Consider the following 17,912-nt stretch of genomic DNA (forward strand, 5'->3'; position numbering starts at 1 on the left):
TCAATAAAACCTGCCTCACAGAGCTCCACTGAGAGGAGGAGCAACACTGAAAGAGAGCTGTAACGTATCATTTCCTGAATTGAAAGTGAAAGTTTGTCTGAGCGACAGCAGAGCTGCAGTCGAGACATCTCTCTCTGTTTCTCTCTAAAGAAACATTCAACTGAATCCAGCAGCTTTTTCTCAACAACAGCAGAATCTCTGCCAAACACTGGTGAGTACACTGAGACAAAATGCACTCACTAAATATTTGCTCAAAGTTAAACCAGAATCCAGAACAAAGAAACAAAGTAACAGCAGATAAAGTAGGCCTGCTAGATGCTAAATAGCCTAGCTAAAATTTCCTTCGGATTGTCGAAAAACAGAGTTGGCTGTGGTGTCTGATTTAATGCGTCATTTTGTTCATTGATTATAAAAAGGTACAAAATTGACATTTTTACAACTTGTATGGCCGGTTTCTGTCCTGTAATTGAAAAACAGTATGGTTTAAAGTACAGTACACAGTTTGACTTTATGTGACATGTCTCTAATTGCCTATAAAGGCCCAACATTAATGTTTTACAATTTGTACAACTGTGTGACACTTTGGTAAGTAGCCTTGAACTTTTAAACTCTTTCCTCTTAGCCTCACTGTCTCTGTAGTTCCTGCTGTCTAGCTTTGTAAGACAGAACAGCTGATTATTTAACAACTGGCAGTGGTGGAAAGTAGGTAGGTCTACATACTCAAGTACTCAGTATGTACATAGATAATGATAAGATAAGATATACTTTATTGTCCCCCGAAGGGAAATTTGTTTTGGACTCTGTCCGTTGTGGCATCACATTGACATATTGAACAATCCAACAGCAAAAGTATTGCACCACTAACATATTGCATAACCCAAATAATCTACTTAATGCACAATGACATAGTGCACAACCCAGCCAGCCTACATGTTAGTGTTGATAAGCGTAATGGACATAGGCACAAATCAGTGTTTACATCGGTTTGTATACAAATTCTAGGTACTTCTACTTTAGGGCGTTTTCACACCTACCTCATTTGGTCCGGACTTTTCAGTTTGATCCGAACCAAAATTGAAGGTGAGAAAGGTGCCTCGGACCACGGTCCGGATCATAAGACCACATTTTGGTCCAATCAAAAGAGGTGGTCTGGGTCCGGACCAAACTGAACCATGGTTCGGTTCGTTTGCAGTATGAAAACACTTTCTGGACGGTTCGGACTTTCGGACCAATTACAGGAAGCTCTAGCAGGCTATCATGGTTTTATAAGACCGGGGAAGCTTCCTTTAAGGAACAGCTCAGTGCTTAGAAAAAAAAGAGAGTTCTCTGCGCTTCTGCAGACCACAACAATCCGGTGCAACCAAGGCAGAACAAAACAGTGTAGAGTAACAAAAGCTTGCCGGTGCAACACGGATGTCTTCTTACTTAATAGTTTTATAATAGCTTAGTTTGTAGCCTACGTGAGAGAGAGTGTGCAGCCAGCTGCCGGCTATCAGAGCAGAATATAAATCAGCAGTTTACCTGTTAAGCAGTGGTGTAGTCCAGGGTATACGCTGGTATACGGCGTATACCTACTTATTTTTCAGTCAGCATTGCGTATACCCACTTCTAAATCTCCCCTGATGCGCACCATTCAGTAATATCTGTGAGCCAGATTTCCCATTTTTTCCTCAAGGATAGTGAAGCCATGACCCACCCTCCTCTGCCTCTAATTGGCTGGTACTCGCTGCTTTCACTGATTAGATTGGTTAACTTTAGGCATGAGGACTGATGAGCCAATCAGAGGCAGAGTAGGGCGGGTCATGCCGAGGAAAATATCGCTAATACCTCAGGTGCCATTGAAAAAAAACAAAAAAAAACCTCAGGTGCCGGTGCCACTTGACTACGATAACGGCAGCAGACCAAACAACAGCTGAAGAAATAACACAAGCGGCGGTGTGCCACCCCAGTTGATGGAAGACATAATTCTGAGGTGAGTTTTAAGGTGGTTTCCAAATCAATCGTTATTTTAAACTACTGGCAAATTGCCAGTGGCAATATGACTGCACATTTAGAGGAGAAGAGATAACACCATGTTTGCCTCATGATAAATACATTTTACATTCATCCAGGCTGCTTGTGTGACCAGTAGTAACTACAAACTGCTCCTAATCAAGTCATGATCATTTTATAATAGTGAGCAAGTAGAAATGACAGATTTTTGGGTAAACTAAATCGTAGTCTTACATGTCACTGTTTCTAAAACAGGGCTTTTTTCTGGACTACTTTAGAAAAAAAAAAAGGTGAAAACTGAGAGTATACCCACTTCTCCAGGGACCACTACACCACTGCTGTTAAGTGGTAGGCATCGTAAATGTACAGTGTAGGTTTCCCTTTGTCTCTAAATAAATGCTCCAGAAGTTCCCGTGTCTTGCTTCTCAACATCACAACAAAGCAAAAAGCAGCAGTAAGGGAGAGCAGCAGTCAGTTGGAAAAACTCCAACAGAGAGAAGATACGAGAGGACGGGGAAGCCCGTCTACAAACCAATCAATTATAAGTATCTGGAGATGCAGCTCACATATGTGATGACAGCAGGACGTAGTTTTGTCACGTATAGATCTTTAGTGCGCTTGCATAACTGCAGTGTGAAACCAAAACTTACCGGATCAAATGTATACAATGTAAGGCAAGGCAAGGCAGCTTTATTTGTATAGCACATTTCAGCAACAGGGCAATTCAAAGTGCTTTACATACAAACAGATTTAAAAAAATTAAAAACAGATAAAATACGAGAATAAAAGTTACAGTGCAGTATAAGAAATTAAACATTAAAGAGCAGTTAAAACAGTTAAACATATAAAAGCAGATAAAATAGGAGATTTTAGGCTGCTAGCATGGGACAATGTATAAGCCGTTGCTCTATACACATAATCCACCTGCAATCCTTGCCGTTCCCAGAACGGGCCGGTCCCACCGGTCTTACTAACTTGTAACAAAAACATGAACCTTGGTCCGGACCTTGTTCCGGACTTCTAGGTGTGAAAACGCCCTTAAAGGGGCTGTACTCAAAATACTGAAAACTAAGTGGTCTGGGATCGCTTACACATGGCTCTCACAGACTGTTTCCTATCTCGTGACATTTTGTCAAGGCCCTTGACTCACAAAGCACTCACATGCATGTGCGGCCGCACCTCTTATCAACACAGAGAAGCTCAGATTGTCACACACACTGCTCAGGACGCCATTACTCCACCATATCTTTACAAAGCAAATAATTGTTTGCTGCTATATTAATTCTTATAAACAGTTCTGAATAACAAGTCCCTAAAGTCCTTGACACACCAAGCCGACGACCCCTCATATTCACAAAAATGCCTTAAATTGAAATCGGACAAAAGTGTTAGCTTTGTTAAGACCTTAGGGTAGCTGTGATATACATGCCGTGACGAAATTCAAACTGTAATTAAAGCTGCAAGCAGCGATGGACGGGCCCTCGCGCCTGTGCGCATGTAGGGGTTACTGGCGGACGTCGCTCCCTTCGACCGTGCATTTGTGTGGCACTCAGACACTGCAAGTCATCACCAATGAAAAGGGAACTCCCTGCCGAGTTCAATGATACCTCACACAAGACTCTACGTCATACAGTTCATTAGCTGTGAAAGGGGGTGTGGCCTAAGCATAGGGGTCGGGGCAAATCTTTACCAATAAAAAAGAAAGTCTGCTGAGTTCAATGACACCTCACACAAGACTCTACCTTAAACGGTTCAAACGTTATGAAAGGGGGCGTGGCCTGAGTAAGTGGGCGTGGTTGACATATAGGGGGCGGCTCAGTATCCCATGTAGACCACACATTATAAGTTTCATGTAAATCGGATGAGGTTTGTCATATAAGGCTGATTTCCTGTTGCCAGTGGGGGGCGCTCTGACCAAAAGTCAATATTGGGCTCTAGATGTCCTCAGGCCTGGCTCTCGTTGATTGTGGGAAATTTCAAGCAGATATGACAATGTACACTGTAGTTACAGCCACTTTGTCATTCATCGCTAAACACTAAATTTTAAAAATGTTTAGCCTCCTTTAAATACAAATATTTCACTTCAATTACAATATAAGCAGCAGTGTAGCAGTATTATATAATTTAATGTAGTGCTGGGTGGTATACTGGTTCATACCATATACAGGTATTCATTTCACTGGTGATATGGATTTTTCTGATACAGTAATACCGGTCCTGAATTTACTCAATCATATTGATGTTATCTCTTCCGACCTTCTTGTGTCACTGACAGCAGCAGTATTATTAATTGGATATAGCATCAAGAGTATTATATATATTTATTAGCCAAATTAAATATCTTGGAATGAAGATCTTATCATGTTATCACTTATTTTCTTAGCCAGGTGATCTCATAAAAACACCACCACTGAAGGTTACATCTGAGCTCTCTTTCACTCACAGCATAGTGGAGGACCTGACTGCATAATGAGCTGTCTTAGTAAATCAGATGCTGAACACATGAGGAGTGAGGGTGCCAATTTATTAACAACCATGGTGCATATTTGCTTTTTGCAAAATTGGCCCTCAGCTGCATTATAACAGAATTTAGGATGACTCTCCTAATATTCCACTAATGGTAGTTTTATATTATGAAACAAGTAATCAAGTGATATGTATTTAGTTTTGTTTTTTTACACCTTTATCCTCAGAGTGTCGATATGTCTGCTGCCAGCTGTCTGCTGACTGAAGATCAGTTTCTGTGCTCCATCTGTCTGGATGTGTTCACTGATCCAGTCAGCATACCATGTGGACACAACTTCTGTAAAACCTGCATCACTGATCACTGGGATAGTAATGTCCGGTGTCAGTGTCCCAACTGTAAAAAGGTTTTCAACACCAGACCTGAGCTACAAGTCAATACCTTCATCTCTGAGATGGCTGCTCAGTTCAGACAGTCAGCTCAACAGGAAGCCAGCAGCAGCAGCAGCTCAGAGCAACAAGTGTCCAAACCAGCAGAAGTTCCCTGTGACATCTGCACTGGAACCAAACTGAAGGCCCTGAAGTCCTGCCTGGTCTGTCTGGACTCCTACTGTGAGACTCACCTGGAGCCTCATCTGACAAGGTCAGGTCTGAAAAGACATCAGCTGATCAACCCTGTGGAGAACCTGGAAGGCAGGATGTGTACGAAGCACGATAAACTGCTGGAGCTGTTCTGCAAGACAGACCAGATGTGTGTCTGCATGCTCTGCACTGTTTTAGACCACAAAACACATGATGTTGTTCCTCTGAAAGAAGAATATGAAGGAAAGAAGGCCGAGCTGGGGAATACAGAGGCTGAAATTCAGCAGATGATTCAGAAGAGACAACTGAAGATTCAGGAGATCAAACACTCAGTGGAGCTCAGTGAGGAAGATGCAGACAGAGAGATAGCAGGAGGTGTTCAGGTCTTCACCGCTCTGAAGGAGTCTGTTGAGAGAAGCCAGGCTGAGCTCATCGACACGATCAAAGAGAAGCAGAGAAAGATGGAGAAACAGGCTGAAGGCTTCATCAAAGAGCTGGAACAGGAAATCTCTGAGCTGAAGAAGAGAAGCACTGAGGTGGAGCAGCTCTCACACTCTGAAGACCACCTCCACCTCCTCCAGAGCTTCACGTCCCTTAACGTCGCTCCATCCACCAAGGACTGGACAAACATCAGCGTCCGTCCACCTAAATATGAGGGGACTGTGGCGAGAGCTGTGTATCAGCTGGAGGAGACGCTCAGTAAACTGATGATGAAGCTTTTTGAGGCCGAGCTGAAGAGGGTCCAGCGGTATGCAGTGGATGTGACACTTGATCCTGATATAGTACATCCCAAATCCACCCAGTCTAATGATAGACAACAGGTAGATCAGGGTACAAAGTGTAGATGTGTCTTATCAAAGCAGGCTTTCACTTCAGGAAGGTTTTATTTCCAGGTTCATCTTAAGAAGTGGTCAGATTGGACTTTAGGAGTGGCCAGGAAGTTGACCAACATGAAGAGAAAAAACATACTGAGCCCGTCAAATGGTTACTGGACTGTATGTCATAAGTGGAAAATGTTGGGTACCAGTGGGTACTATGCTCCTGCTGGCCCTTCAGTCTATCTCTCTCTGAAGACAAAACCTCAGAAGGTGGGGGTGTTTGTGGATTATGAGGAGGGTCTGGTCTCCTTTTATGACGTTGATACTGCAGCTCTTATCTACTCCTTTACTGGCTGCTCCTTCACTGAGAAACTCTACCCATTCTTTAGTCCCTGCTCAAATGATGGTGTTAACATACACAGCACTAGTGAGAATTGTGTATTACAATGAAAAGGGAAGCAATTTTTCTGGATTAATCCGGAATTTTTAGGGGATTAAGCCCTAACTACTATTGTTATATCACCACTGCATGGGACATAATGCCAATTAGGGAAGGACAGTTGATTAAATATCCGAACCTGGTTCCTCTTGCCAATGAAAAGAATTTAAGACCATTCATTTATATAGTAGTTGTAGTAGTTTATGGCGGAGCAGGGCACTGCAGGGCGTTACATGGTGTAGTAATTATGAGATCATCATTATTCTTTGCCCGAGGGGGACAATATTTAGATGTAAACCTATATCTAAATAATATTCCGATGTTTATTCCACATCACATGCCATCTGATCATTTGACTTGATGACATGAGATAAGGGTCATGGGTCACCACAATCATATACACCTGAGGAAGGCCAAATTTTGGGCTGAAACATTGTGTGTGCCTGATTCTGCACCATAATATCTTTTCGGAGTATTATACTGGTGTGCGGACTTCACCTTATTTGAATACTCAATTTTCTTTGTCCTGCACCCCTTAAATGCCTCATGGGCCAGAGATACAAAAAAATTCAAAATATATGAATCAAACTGAAGAAAAGACCCAAAAGAAATTTGACATAAGAACTATGTGTCAACTTCTGAGAGCCAACCAGATCATCTGACGGAAGCTGTTGCAGAGGCCTTTACCATAAATTCTGTTTCCAACAAACTTCGCTTCTAACTTCATCAAGACCTTTAGAACTTTCTGCCTTAAGTATGCTTAAAAATATAGTATACCTTGCTAAAGGACAGCTTGTTAAGGATTTTTTACGCATGACGTAGATAGGTAGAGATTTAAGCCAATGTATTAAATGTGTTTTAACCAATCATAAATAAATATATTAGTTTGATTTAGTTGTTTTGAATATGCAGTAATATTGTAAATATATAACAGTCTCAATATATACATTTTCAGGTTTCAGTTTGTGTTTTTGAGTATATCCAATAATTAAGAGATGTATTGTTTGTGTTTTTGAGTAAACCCAATCATTAGGAGATGTATTGCTTGTATTTAGGTATATCCAATCATACATAGTGTTTATCGCTCCAACTGTGTAAAAAGGAGACACATAAGGAAAGTCCTCTTCTCTCGCTGTTTTTGATTTGTGCCGGTCACCTGTTTTTGATGAAATTGTTCGAGAAAGATAGGGAGGGTGTTTGTTGATTTCTAGCTAGTTGATCATTTTTAGAAGCCTTTTTGTTTTGTATAGGATTTAGTGTGATTGCATGATTGTCAATCTTTAAATAAAACCAGATTGTACACTCTACAATCTAACCAAAGGTCCTGGTTCTGTTCTTTTGCTATAGCATGCCTAAAGGTAAGGGACTCCTTGGGAAAGGCTGAACATTTTTTAGGGAATAAATGTGGATTTCAAATAAATGCTGAATCATTGAATCAATCAATCAACATGACAGCAATTTCTACAGCAAAGAACTAAATATTTATGAACTAGAAATTAAACCTACTGTTACTGATTATACCTTTTTTAGTATTTTGCCCCGAGTTATTAACCCAATTTGAGACCATTCCCTATCCAGTTAACCTGAAATACCATGTATGTAATATTTTCAATTTGGGGGATTTAAAAGTCGGTTCTTTTAGTTTTTTTCAGTAAAGCAGACATTTGGATTTGAGTTTTTTTTAGATCATGCATATTTATTTTTGGGAAAATAATATGCTTAGTTCCATGCTGGAAATAGCCTAAATGATAGAAATAAACTGGAGTTAAGTTTAAATGATCAACTAAACAACAATAAACATACAGTATAATGTTGACTAATGATCACAAAGTTTAAATCATGTACCTTTAAAGTCCAATGTGTGGGTATTTCTCCCATCTAGCGTTGAGATCATATATCACAGTCAACTCTCTCGCACCACGCAGTTCAAAGTACGCATTACAGCTACGGTAGCCTTCACGCTTCAAAAAGTCGGTCTCTTGCTTTTTTCAATCTCCTTTTTCTTTTTCTGGGCGAAGAAGAAGACTCCTGTTCCTGAAATTTGGATTTTGAATACGTGTGGTCCTCCATGTTTCCCTCTTCAAACTTTGCCAGAGCTGGGAAACGACGATACCCATTAGCAGCATTAGCAGCACCTGTGAGTTTATCATGTGACAGAAAATGCGAAAGGCGGAGCAGTATGTCCTGTATGTCCCTTACCGGCTAACGTATTTCAAGATGGCGCATGAATATGGAGCGTCTACCCCAGTTCATGCAAATGCAAATGTAAAATTTCAAGCCAATATGAATACTTGAAATTGATGGTGGTGGTAAATATTCATGAAAAAGGACAAGTTTGTGAACATTTTGATAATGAACAACTAAACACATTACACACTGGACCTTTAAGCAACACCGGAACTAAATAATGACACTAAAAATGTCAAGTTATGCAGCTAATAATGAGTGATACAAACTGGCTGCAAGACCAGGCTCTTAAAGTGAGTCTGTTAATTAGCTACTGCATCATGACAATTAACTACAAACAATGAACAGTGAAGCATTTACACAGTTTTCATGAACACACACACAACAATAAACTAGTCCACACAATAAACTGTGCATTAACCATCCACTCCTCTCCTGTTGCTGCAGTGACTGACTGAAAAAGCAGACACTGGTTCTGTGCAACTCCCTTTTTAGCCCACTACGTGTCACTGCCAGCCTTTGAATGAATGCAGGAGTTAAAGAACTCAATCTCCTAGACCTTCACATGTCTACACTGTAAGATTTTTAACATAATTCATGAAAATAAAAGTCATGATTAAATATCATCCATGTTTTCCAGTGGTGGTAAATTAATAACGACCTTCTTCTCTCTCCGATTAAGGAGCCATTTTTGAAATATGCACTTTTAATTTCAATTACAAATTCCTTAAAATCACAGAGAAGCCTACTTGTGACACAGTGACAAAGGTTTTGCATCTCAGGATTTTTTTTTTTTAAGTGAGTAATTAGTCACATAAAGAAAAGATGGTAAACAGTTTGGAAAGAGTTAATAAAACCTCCCACACAGAGCTCCACTGAGAGGTGGAGCAACAGTGGAAGAGGAGAGCTGCATCGTCAAATATCCTGAATTGAAAGTGAAATTTTGTCTGAGCGACAGCAGAGCTGCAGTCGAGACAACTCTCTCTGTTTCTCTATAAAGAAACATTCAGCTGAATCCAGCAGCTTTTTCTCAAAAGCAGAATCTCTGCCTAACACTGGTGAGTACACTGAGACAAACTGCTCTCACTAAATATGTGTTCAAAGTTAAAACAGGATCCAGAACAAAGAAACAAAGTAACAGCAGATAAAGTAGGCCTGCTAAAAGCTAACTAGCCTAGCTTAGATTTCCTTTGGATCATCCAAAGTACAGAGTACAGTGTATGAATTTGACAATTGAAAATTGACGTTTTACAACTTATATAACTGACACATTTCGGTAAGTAGACTTGAACTTCATACTCTTTCCTCTCAGCCTCACGGTCTCCGTAGTTCCTGCTGTTCATATTTACTGTGTTTCAACAACCGGTATGAACTCAGAACCTGAGCTCTACTCAGACAGGAAGTTCCACTCAGGACAAATGTTTAACTGAGGTCCATCGATGGCTGTGGGGGTTGTGGATATATAATTTCTTGCAGCCCAGAGCAGTGGCTTCAATCTTTTCTTCTGCACATTTAATGTGTCTGATTCTTTGCTCACCATATCACCATCCACTCCATCTGTTGTTATGGGTTGGTGTGTTTTATCTTATTTTGGTAGTCTGTTTCTGTTCTGTATTTTGCTCAGTTTCCTGTTTTATTTTGATAGTCTGTTCTCTGTCTTGTCTTGTCTAGTTTTACTCTCTGTTTTCCTTCCCTTGTGATTGCCCTAATGTGTTTCACCTGTTTCCCAGCCTTGTATCACCTGTCTTGTGTTTCCTCGTTACCCTGTGTATTTAGTCTTTGTCTTTCCTCTGCCCAGTGTCAGATCATTGTATGTGTTTGTGTTCTTTCCAGTCAGTTTTTGTCTGTGGCCAGTGTGTTGCATCAAGTGTTCCAGGTTTGGATTCTTCCCTTTGTTCCCATTAGTTTGCTGGAAGTTTGTTCCTCGTGTTTTCTTTATTTTTGGACTTTAGTTTTTGCCTGTTTCCTTTTGGATTCCTTTTGTTATTTTTGTCTGCCTTATTTTTTGTGTTTTAAATAAACCCTTGAGCTCAATCCTTCCCCTGCCTGCCTGCCTGCCTGCTTGCCTTGCCTCTGCATTTGGGTCCACCTATTTCCCCCTGAACACATCTGTTGCAATAGCATCTGTATTTTGTCCATCTTTGATTTGTTATATCTCCTTTATTCCCATAAATGTGTGTTGGTTAATGGTGACTAAAGTGTTAATTAGTTTCAGTCTCATAGAAATACCACCATTGAACGGCACATCTGAGTAGAGTTGGGTTGATGTCCGGTTTCACAAATCTGATCCGATGTACAAGGCTAAACCAGTTTGATTTTATGCTAACCGGTTGAACCACCATTTGTCATTATGATACCTTTTGGCAAAGTAAAAGTAGCCGACATTAGCAACCTGTGCCGACGCCGTCATAGCATTAAATGCAACTTGTATTGCAAGCAGTATTGGGCAGTAGCGTTACTGGTTTAACTACTTCTCAACAGCGTCACTGTTTTCTGAATCAAATAGCTTTTCAGAAGCTTAGCTCTTTTATTGATCAAGTAACGTTTGTGCCGTAGCGTCCACACAAGCTACATTGTACAGCGGAGCATTCTGCAGCGGCCTAAAATAAAATTGCTGAGGATCACTGCCCCAGAGCCAACAGTCGTGTACATGGATGTATAAAAAATTGTTTTTTTCCATTTTGCTGTAGCTTAGCTTGCTACATTTGTTTGGGGGCTAACTTTAGCTTCAGTGTAGTTAAGCTTCATTTATTGTTGAATAACTGGTAGCTTAGCTCACTAAACTTTCCAAGGAACGTTATCTTGCCACCGGTATTAAGCAATATGCCAACATGATTAACATAATGTTTTTTTATAAGCAAACAAATGAGCCGCTAGTATGTGAAGATATTACTTCCGAGCGTGCTATGAGGGAGATTGTGATCTCCCTCATAGCACCAGAAGCGGTAGAAGAGGGTTAACAGCACATGTTGTTTTTATTTAATAGAAAGTTCATGTTTTTTTTAGGGTTGACAAGATGATACGGTAGTTAGTCTCAAAGAAAACTAAAACTGCGCTGCTAATATGGCAACATTTTGGATTTGAAGCCGACAAAAGAGGTGAGCCAGAGCCTATCTACGGAGAGCCTTTTCACTCCCTATTAAGCCCCATTGTACAGAATTTGGTTGCAGTTCCACCAGAGTTCCACTGGGGGTGATCGCAGGCGAGGGCAAAATGAATGGGACTCTATGGAGCTAGACGACTAAATTTGTCTCTTTCGTCTGATTGGTGTTGAGAAATCTCAGATTTGATTGTAGTTTTTGTAATTTCAACATGGATTATAGGTCGAAAGTTGAATGAACGAGTACTTATGTCCTTTCGATTTCTTACAGGTTGAGTTGTTGTTGCCCATAACACGCTAGCATTCTGCTAATGAATGCTGATTGGTCAGTGAAGGACTGATTGCGACCAGAGATCCCGCTTGACGGCATCCGAAGCGGAACAAGAATGTGAGTGAATATTTCGGCGTGGTCTTTAAAACATTAGCAGACCAAACCTCTTTCTAGCACGTGTATTGACAGGGAGAGCCTAACCTATCAGCTGTGTTGTCGTGTAGTGACAGGGAGAGACTAACCTGTCAGCTGTGTTGTCGATGCCTTGAGAGAAAAAAGGAAGTGATTTTAGCTTGCCGTAAAGCAGTATTTCTGGACGTACAATGTGTATGACGTCATTGACATTTTAAAAGGCTTTTTAGAACAAAAAAACATTTCGAACCCTTTCGAATGCAACATTTAAATTACTAGACAAAAAATTATATCCTGAGAAAATTGGATTTTGAGGGGTATAGCGCCATAGACCTCCATTCATTCTGCACTAGTCCGTGAGCGCCCTCTAAGTGGAACTGCAACCAGTTCAGAAGCCAGAAGTATCACGAGAGTGGAACTTCTCCCCTTATTAGAAATTCTCTGGGTGAGCTGACAGAGACGAGGCAAAGTGTAAACACCTAAACCAAAGTGGTTATCATAACCTCACTGCAGGAAAAAAGTCATGGTTAGAGGCGTATTACCGCCACCATGTGGGACTAGAGTCGCTACACTCTCATTATGGGCTCTCTCTCATCAGTCTCACTCAGGAACGCCTTAGTCAATTGAAAAATCTAGTCGTAAAATGCTGTATGACGGGTCTGGTGTTTGGCTTAATATCAAACTGGTTTGAACATTTTTAAACTGGGCCAAGGTTACATCTGAGCTCTACTTCACTTTCAGCATAGTCCAGGACCTGACTGCATAATGAGCTGTCTTCGTAAATCAGACCCTGAACACATGCAGAATGAGACCAACAATTTATTCCCAACCACAGCTCATTTTTGCTTTGCGGAAATATCTCATTCATCGCATTCAAGATGGCTCTCCTTATATTCCAGTAATAGTTTGATTTAATGAAACAACCCAAAAGATGTGTAATTACAGTTTTTCACACTTTTTGCCCTCAGATTGTCCAAATGTCTGCTGCCAGCTGTCTGCTGACTGAAGATCAGTTTCTGTGCTCCATCTGTCTGGATGTGTTCACTGATCCAGTCACCATACCATGTGGACACAACTTCTGTAAAACCTGCATCACACAACACTGGAATATTAATGTCCAGTGTCAGTGTCAGTGTCCCAACTGCAAAAGGCTTTTCAACACCAGACCTGAGCTGCAGGTCAATACCTTCATTTCTGAGATGGCTGCTCAGTTCAGACAGTCAGCTCAACAGAAAGTCAGCAGCAGCAGAAGCTCAGAGCAACAAGTTTCCAAACCAGCAGAAGTTCCCTGTGACGTCTGCACTGGAACCAAACTGAAGGCCCTGAAGTCCTGCCTGGTCTGTCTGGTCTCCTACTGTGAGACTCACCTGGAGCCTCATCTGACAATGTCAGGTCTGAAAAGACATCAGCTGATCGACCCTGTGGAGAACCTGGAAGGCAGGATGTGTACGAAGCACGATAAACTGCTGGAGCTGTTCTGTAAGAACGACCAGATGTGTGTCTGCATGCTCTGCACTGTTTCAGACCACAAGACACATGATGTTGTTCATTTGAAAGAAGAATATGAAGAAAAGAAGGCCCACCTGGGGAAGACAGAGGCTGAAATTCAGCAGATGATCCAGAAGAGACGAAGGAAGATTCAGGAGATCAAACACTCAGTGGAGCTCAGTGAGGAAGACGCAGACATAGAAATAGCAGGAGGTGTTCTTGTCTTCAGCGCTCTGAAGGAGTCTGTTGAGAGAAGCCAGGCTGAGCTCATCGACACGATCAAAGAGAAGCAGAGAAAGATGGAGAAACAGGCTGAAGGCTTCATCAAAGAGCTGGAACAGGAAATCTCTGAGCTGAAGAAGAGAAGCACTGAGGTGGAGCAGCTCTCACACTCTGAAGACCACCTCCACCTCCTCCAGAGCTTCACGTCCCTGAACGCTGCTCCACCCACCAAAGACTGGACACAAGTCAGGATCCGTCCACCACATGAGGGGACGGTGGTGAGAGCTGTGAATCAGCTGGGGGAGACCCTCAGTAAACAGATGAAGAAGCTGCTCGCTGAGGCTGAGCTGAAGAGGGTCCAGCAGTTTGCAGTGGATGTGACACTCGATCCTGATACAGCACATCCAAACCTCATCTTGTCTGATGATGGAAAACAAGTTCAACATGATGATGTAAAGAAGAATCTCCCAGAGAATCCAGAGAGATTTGATACTTGTAATTTTGTTTTATCAAAGCAGAGTTTCTCTTCAGGAAGATTTTACTACGAGGTTCAGGTTAAAGGGAAGACTCACTGGAATTTAGGAGTGGCCAGAGAGTCGATCAACAGGAAGGGATACATCCCACCGAATATTCAAAATGGTTACTGGACGATGTGGTTGAAGAATGAAAATAAGTATGAAGCTCTTGCCTGCAATGTAGACCATCTCTTTCTGAAGTCTCGTCCTGAGAAGGTGGGGGTGTTTGTGGATTATGAGGAGGGTCTGGTCTCCTTTTATGACGTAGATGCTGCAGCTCTTATTTACTCCTTTGCTGGCTGCTCCTTCACTGAGAAACTCTACCCATACTTTGGTCCTTGTAATAACAACGGTGGTAAAAACTCTGCCCCTCTGATCATCTCTCCTGTCAATCACACTGAGTAGAACCATTTGGTTTTCCACAAAAGATTCAGTATGATTTAATGTAGTAAATGTATATGTACTGGTGATGTGTGGTGTACAGTGCATTGTTGTTTTTTTCAGATTCTAATCATTGCATTTAGCATACAGTATTTTTCTGTTGTCTTGTCTTTGATTTGTTACATTGCTTCTTATTACTACTACAATACACAAATTTTACCACACTGATTGATATTATGTCATGTAGTCTGACGTATTCTAATAACTGCGTTACCTGGTTTCAAGACTGTTGAATCATCAGAAAACAATATACTCGGAAATAAGAAACTTTTGCACATTTTTAAATGTAATCTATTTATAAGAATTTTGGTATACTGGCACAAATTACTAAAAGGGCAGTTAATAAATGGTGAATTATTCTCCGTTAACATTTTAAAGCCAGCAGCACGCATGTGTATGGAACGCTACATAGTGCCACCCAGGGAAGGACTGTTGATTAAATATCCGAGCGCGAAGTCCCACAGCCTAGGTTTAACTCTGATGTCAATCGGCAAAATAAGATTCAGTGTGGACAATGGACAGATTAAGAAAGATAAATTTTCCTCAGAGTACATTCCTTTCGTTAAAATTATTATTTGAAATGTTTAAATTACGTAAGCGATAATGTCCAATGATGTGTCTATTATCAGGAATTAATGGATGATGGTGAGGCCATTACTTCCTGATTATGGACTCCTTGAAGGGGATTATCCCACTCATACCAAGTAAAAAAAATGAAGACCATTCATTAATATTTTCATGCATTTTGCCATCAAGATCTAAAGTTTTCTCAAGGTATAATTCAGTTTTCCTGGTAACACCTAGGGTTTGACTAATACTTGGAACAATCATATACCATAAAGTTGTTTTTGATAGATCCAGCTACATGGAAAACAACCTAGGCTAACCCATTCAAGGCCTCACGGAACAGAGATACAGAAAATGGACAAATAATCAATAAAGAAAAGACTCATAATAATCTGGTATTAGAACTTGACTAAGCTATTGCAGAGGCCTTCACCATGAATTATGTTTCCAACGAACTTTGCTTCCAACTCAAGTTACTACATCTGGGACACCTAACTCCAGTGGACATCCTGACATCAAACCTTTTTGAATTTTATGCCTTAAGTATGCTTAAAAATAGTATACCTTCTAAAGAACAGCTTGTTAAGCATTTTCTATATATTATCACTTGTTTCATGTATGATGTAGATAGATGGAGATTTAATCTAATGTATTACTTGTGTTTTAACTAGAGATGGTCCGATACCATTTTCTCCTTCCCGATTCCGATACCTGAACTTACGTATCGGGCGATACCGAGTACCATAGGCGTAATTTACAGGGGGGATGAGCCCCCCTCCACCCCCCTCCATAATGAAAAATGGCTGGTGCAAACCCCCCTCTCCCCCCCAAAAACTAATTATAATTTCCTTTACATAAATAGACATTTGCACCATAAATTGTTGCAGAAAAATTCACCAGAATGCAAAAAGTTAAGTGTTTGACCCTGAAAATGTCAAGTTTGATCAAAAGTGGAGATCTAAACCCCCCCCCAATGTTGAACCCAAAGTTACGCCCTTGCCGAGGACTGATCCGAAACTTCTTAAAAGTGTTAAGAAATACATATATTTTATTATGTTTTAAAAGCTGTGTACTACTATCCTTGTATAGATGTGATAGGATTTATATTTCTAACCAATCATAAAGAGATGTATTGATCTGATTTATTAATTTTGAACATGTAATAAAGTAAATATATAAAAAAAAAGTCTCAAAACATTTTCAGGTTTCATTGCTTGTTTTTTTAAAGTTTAACCAATCATTGAGATGTATTGCTTGTGTTTTTTTTAAGTGCATCATATCATAGTTGTTTGTGTTTCAACTCTATAAAAAAGACACACAAGGAAATAGTCCTCTAAGACTTCACCGTTTTTGAACTGTGCAGGTTACCTGTTTTTGAAAGATTGTCAAGCCTTGGTTTTGGTCTTTTCTCTGAAAGACACAACTAACAGCAAGGGGAGTCCTTTGGAGTGGCTGACTTTTCTAGGGGAAGATTGTGGATTTCAAATTAATGCTAAATTGTTGAATTGAATGCCCAAATACAGACTTGGGTATTGGTGATGGTGAATTAAATGATTGTATTTGATTACTCTATCCTAAATTACATATTTCTTCAGTTTTGACTGATTTAAATGTTTTTCATTTTAAGGTGCTTTATTTGAAGTAGGTGGCCTTCGGTATTAGGTTTTGGAACTGACCTAAGTATTCTTCAGTTTTAGATATTTGATCAGAAGTATTTTCCAGTTTTGAGTATTTGCATTGAATTGTTTTTAGCTTAATGTGCCTCGCTTAAATCTAATGTTTCTCAGTTTTAAGTTGCAGTGTAAAAGCAAAAAGAAAAGCCATAATTTGAAGTAGAGTGGGACCTCCTCAAGCACCTCATCATCTCCACTCTCTGTCCCATCAGAATAGAACAGTCTGTTGGTGTGTGTGGCAGTGATAACCTTTTAACAAATATATTTAGATTTTTTTATCAACGGTTAAAAAAAAGCGTATTGAGGCATATATTCATGACGTAATTATGTATTAAGTGTAACATTATTCTTGTAAAGCAGAGCCCGAAATGGGCAAGTACTCACCAGTACTGAGTACCAACACTTCTGATTTTAGTTCTCTAGTTGTTAACTTAGGCTGATGTAATCTATGAAATAGACCAGTGGTTCCCAACCTGGGGTCCGGGGACCCCTCAGGGGGGCGGCAAAGATCACAGGGGGTGCACAAGTCTTTATCTGGTTTGAGGTTGAGGTAAAAAAATATATATATTTGCACGTTAAACAAATTATGATAATACCCTAGAATATATAATGTATACAAAAGTCTGTATAAAAACTATATATTTTTGTTCTCGCTTAAAATTGTAGGCAGTAGGCCAAACCTCCGGGACCTCTTAACCTGTGGCCCTTGCTGTCATCAGGTCAGCTGCTAGCTGCTATCATCCTCATTTTTCCTGCCGCCACAGCATCACTATTTTATTAATGAAACATGGCGGAGAAACGTAAAAGTGCTGATAACTCCTCTGTATCAAAAAAGAAAGTAAGGCTCTATCTCGAGAGTTACCTCAACTTCGGTTTCGGAGGGGGGGCTCAGCTTTTCTTAGACATAAGTAGGGGGCGCCAAGGAAAACAGGTTGGGAACCACTGACATAGACTGTATATACATTGGGGAAATCCAAGCAATTATATGTAAAATCAGACATTCAGCACCCCCATACAGCACG

At 40.4% G+C, this 17,912-nt stretch overlaps 2 protein-coding genes and 1 long non-coding RNA gene across 5 annotated transcripts in view; 2 read left to right on the plus strand and 1 right to left on the minus strand.

Moving 5' to 3' along the window:
- The window catches only part of LOC116036244, a 20,703-nt gene extending 20,673 nt beyond the window's left edge, over window positions 1-30 (minus strand). Inside the window, exon 1 of the long non-coding RNA XR_004101555.2 lies at window positions 20-30. This is a non-coding gene — a long non-coding RNA (uncharacterized LOC116036244). The remainder of the gene's footprint in view (window positions 1-19) is intronic.
- Window positions 1-7,614, plus strand: part of LOC116036243 (E3 ubiquitin-protein ligase TRIM41-like) — a 14,288-nt gene extending 6,674 nt beyond the window's left edge. The window contains exon 3 of one of the 2 annotated variants that reach the window (XM_036003642.1): window positions 6,126-7,614. In XM_036003642.1, the coding sequence (XP_035859535.1) occupies window positions 6,126-6,305 (180 nt within the window). In that variant the 3' untranslated portion in view covers window positions 6,306-7,614. Of the gene's footprint in view, window positions 1-4,685 lie in introns of both variants that reach the window. The other variant, XM_031279705.2, reaches the window with a different exon arrangement.
- LOC116036242 (E3 ubiquitin-protein ligase TRIM21-like) lies at window positions 75-15,587 on the plus strand. 2 transcript variants are annotated; one of them, XM_031279703.2, is made up of 2 exons: window positions 75-211; window positions 12,953-15,587. In XM_031279703.2, exon 2 carries the CDS (start codon window positions 12,962-12,964, stop codon window positions 14,612-14,614), a length of 1,653 nt encoding a protein of 550 aa, XP_031135563.1. In that variant the 5' UTR covers window positions 75-211; window positions 12,953-12,961; the 3' UTR covers window positions 14,615-15,587. The 2 variants fall into 2 exon arrangements, with proteins under 2 accessions (XP_031135563.1, XP_031135564.1); XM_031279704.2 differs by lacking the exon at window positions 75-211 and adding an exon at window positions 9,379-9,539.
- Window positions 15,588-17,912: the final 2,325 nt, after the last annotated feature.

Source organism: Sander lucioperca, chromosome 7 (genome assembly GCF_008315115.2).
Source record: "Sander lucioperca isolate FBNREF2018 chromosome 7, SLUC_FBN_1.2, whole genome shotgun sequence".
NCBI classification, from domain to species: Eukaryota; Metazoa; Chordata; class Actinopteri; order Perciformes; family Percidae; genus Sander; species Sander lucioperca.

Coding starts and splice junctions, on each gene's coding strand:
- LOC116036242 (XM_031279703.2), top strand. CDS start 12,962: ATGTCTGCTGCCAGCTGTCTGCTGACTGAAGATCAGTTTCTGTGCTCC.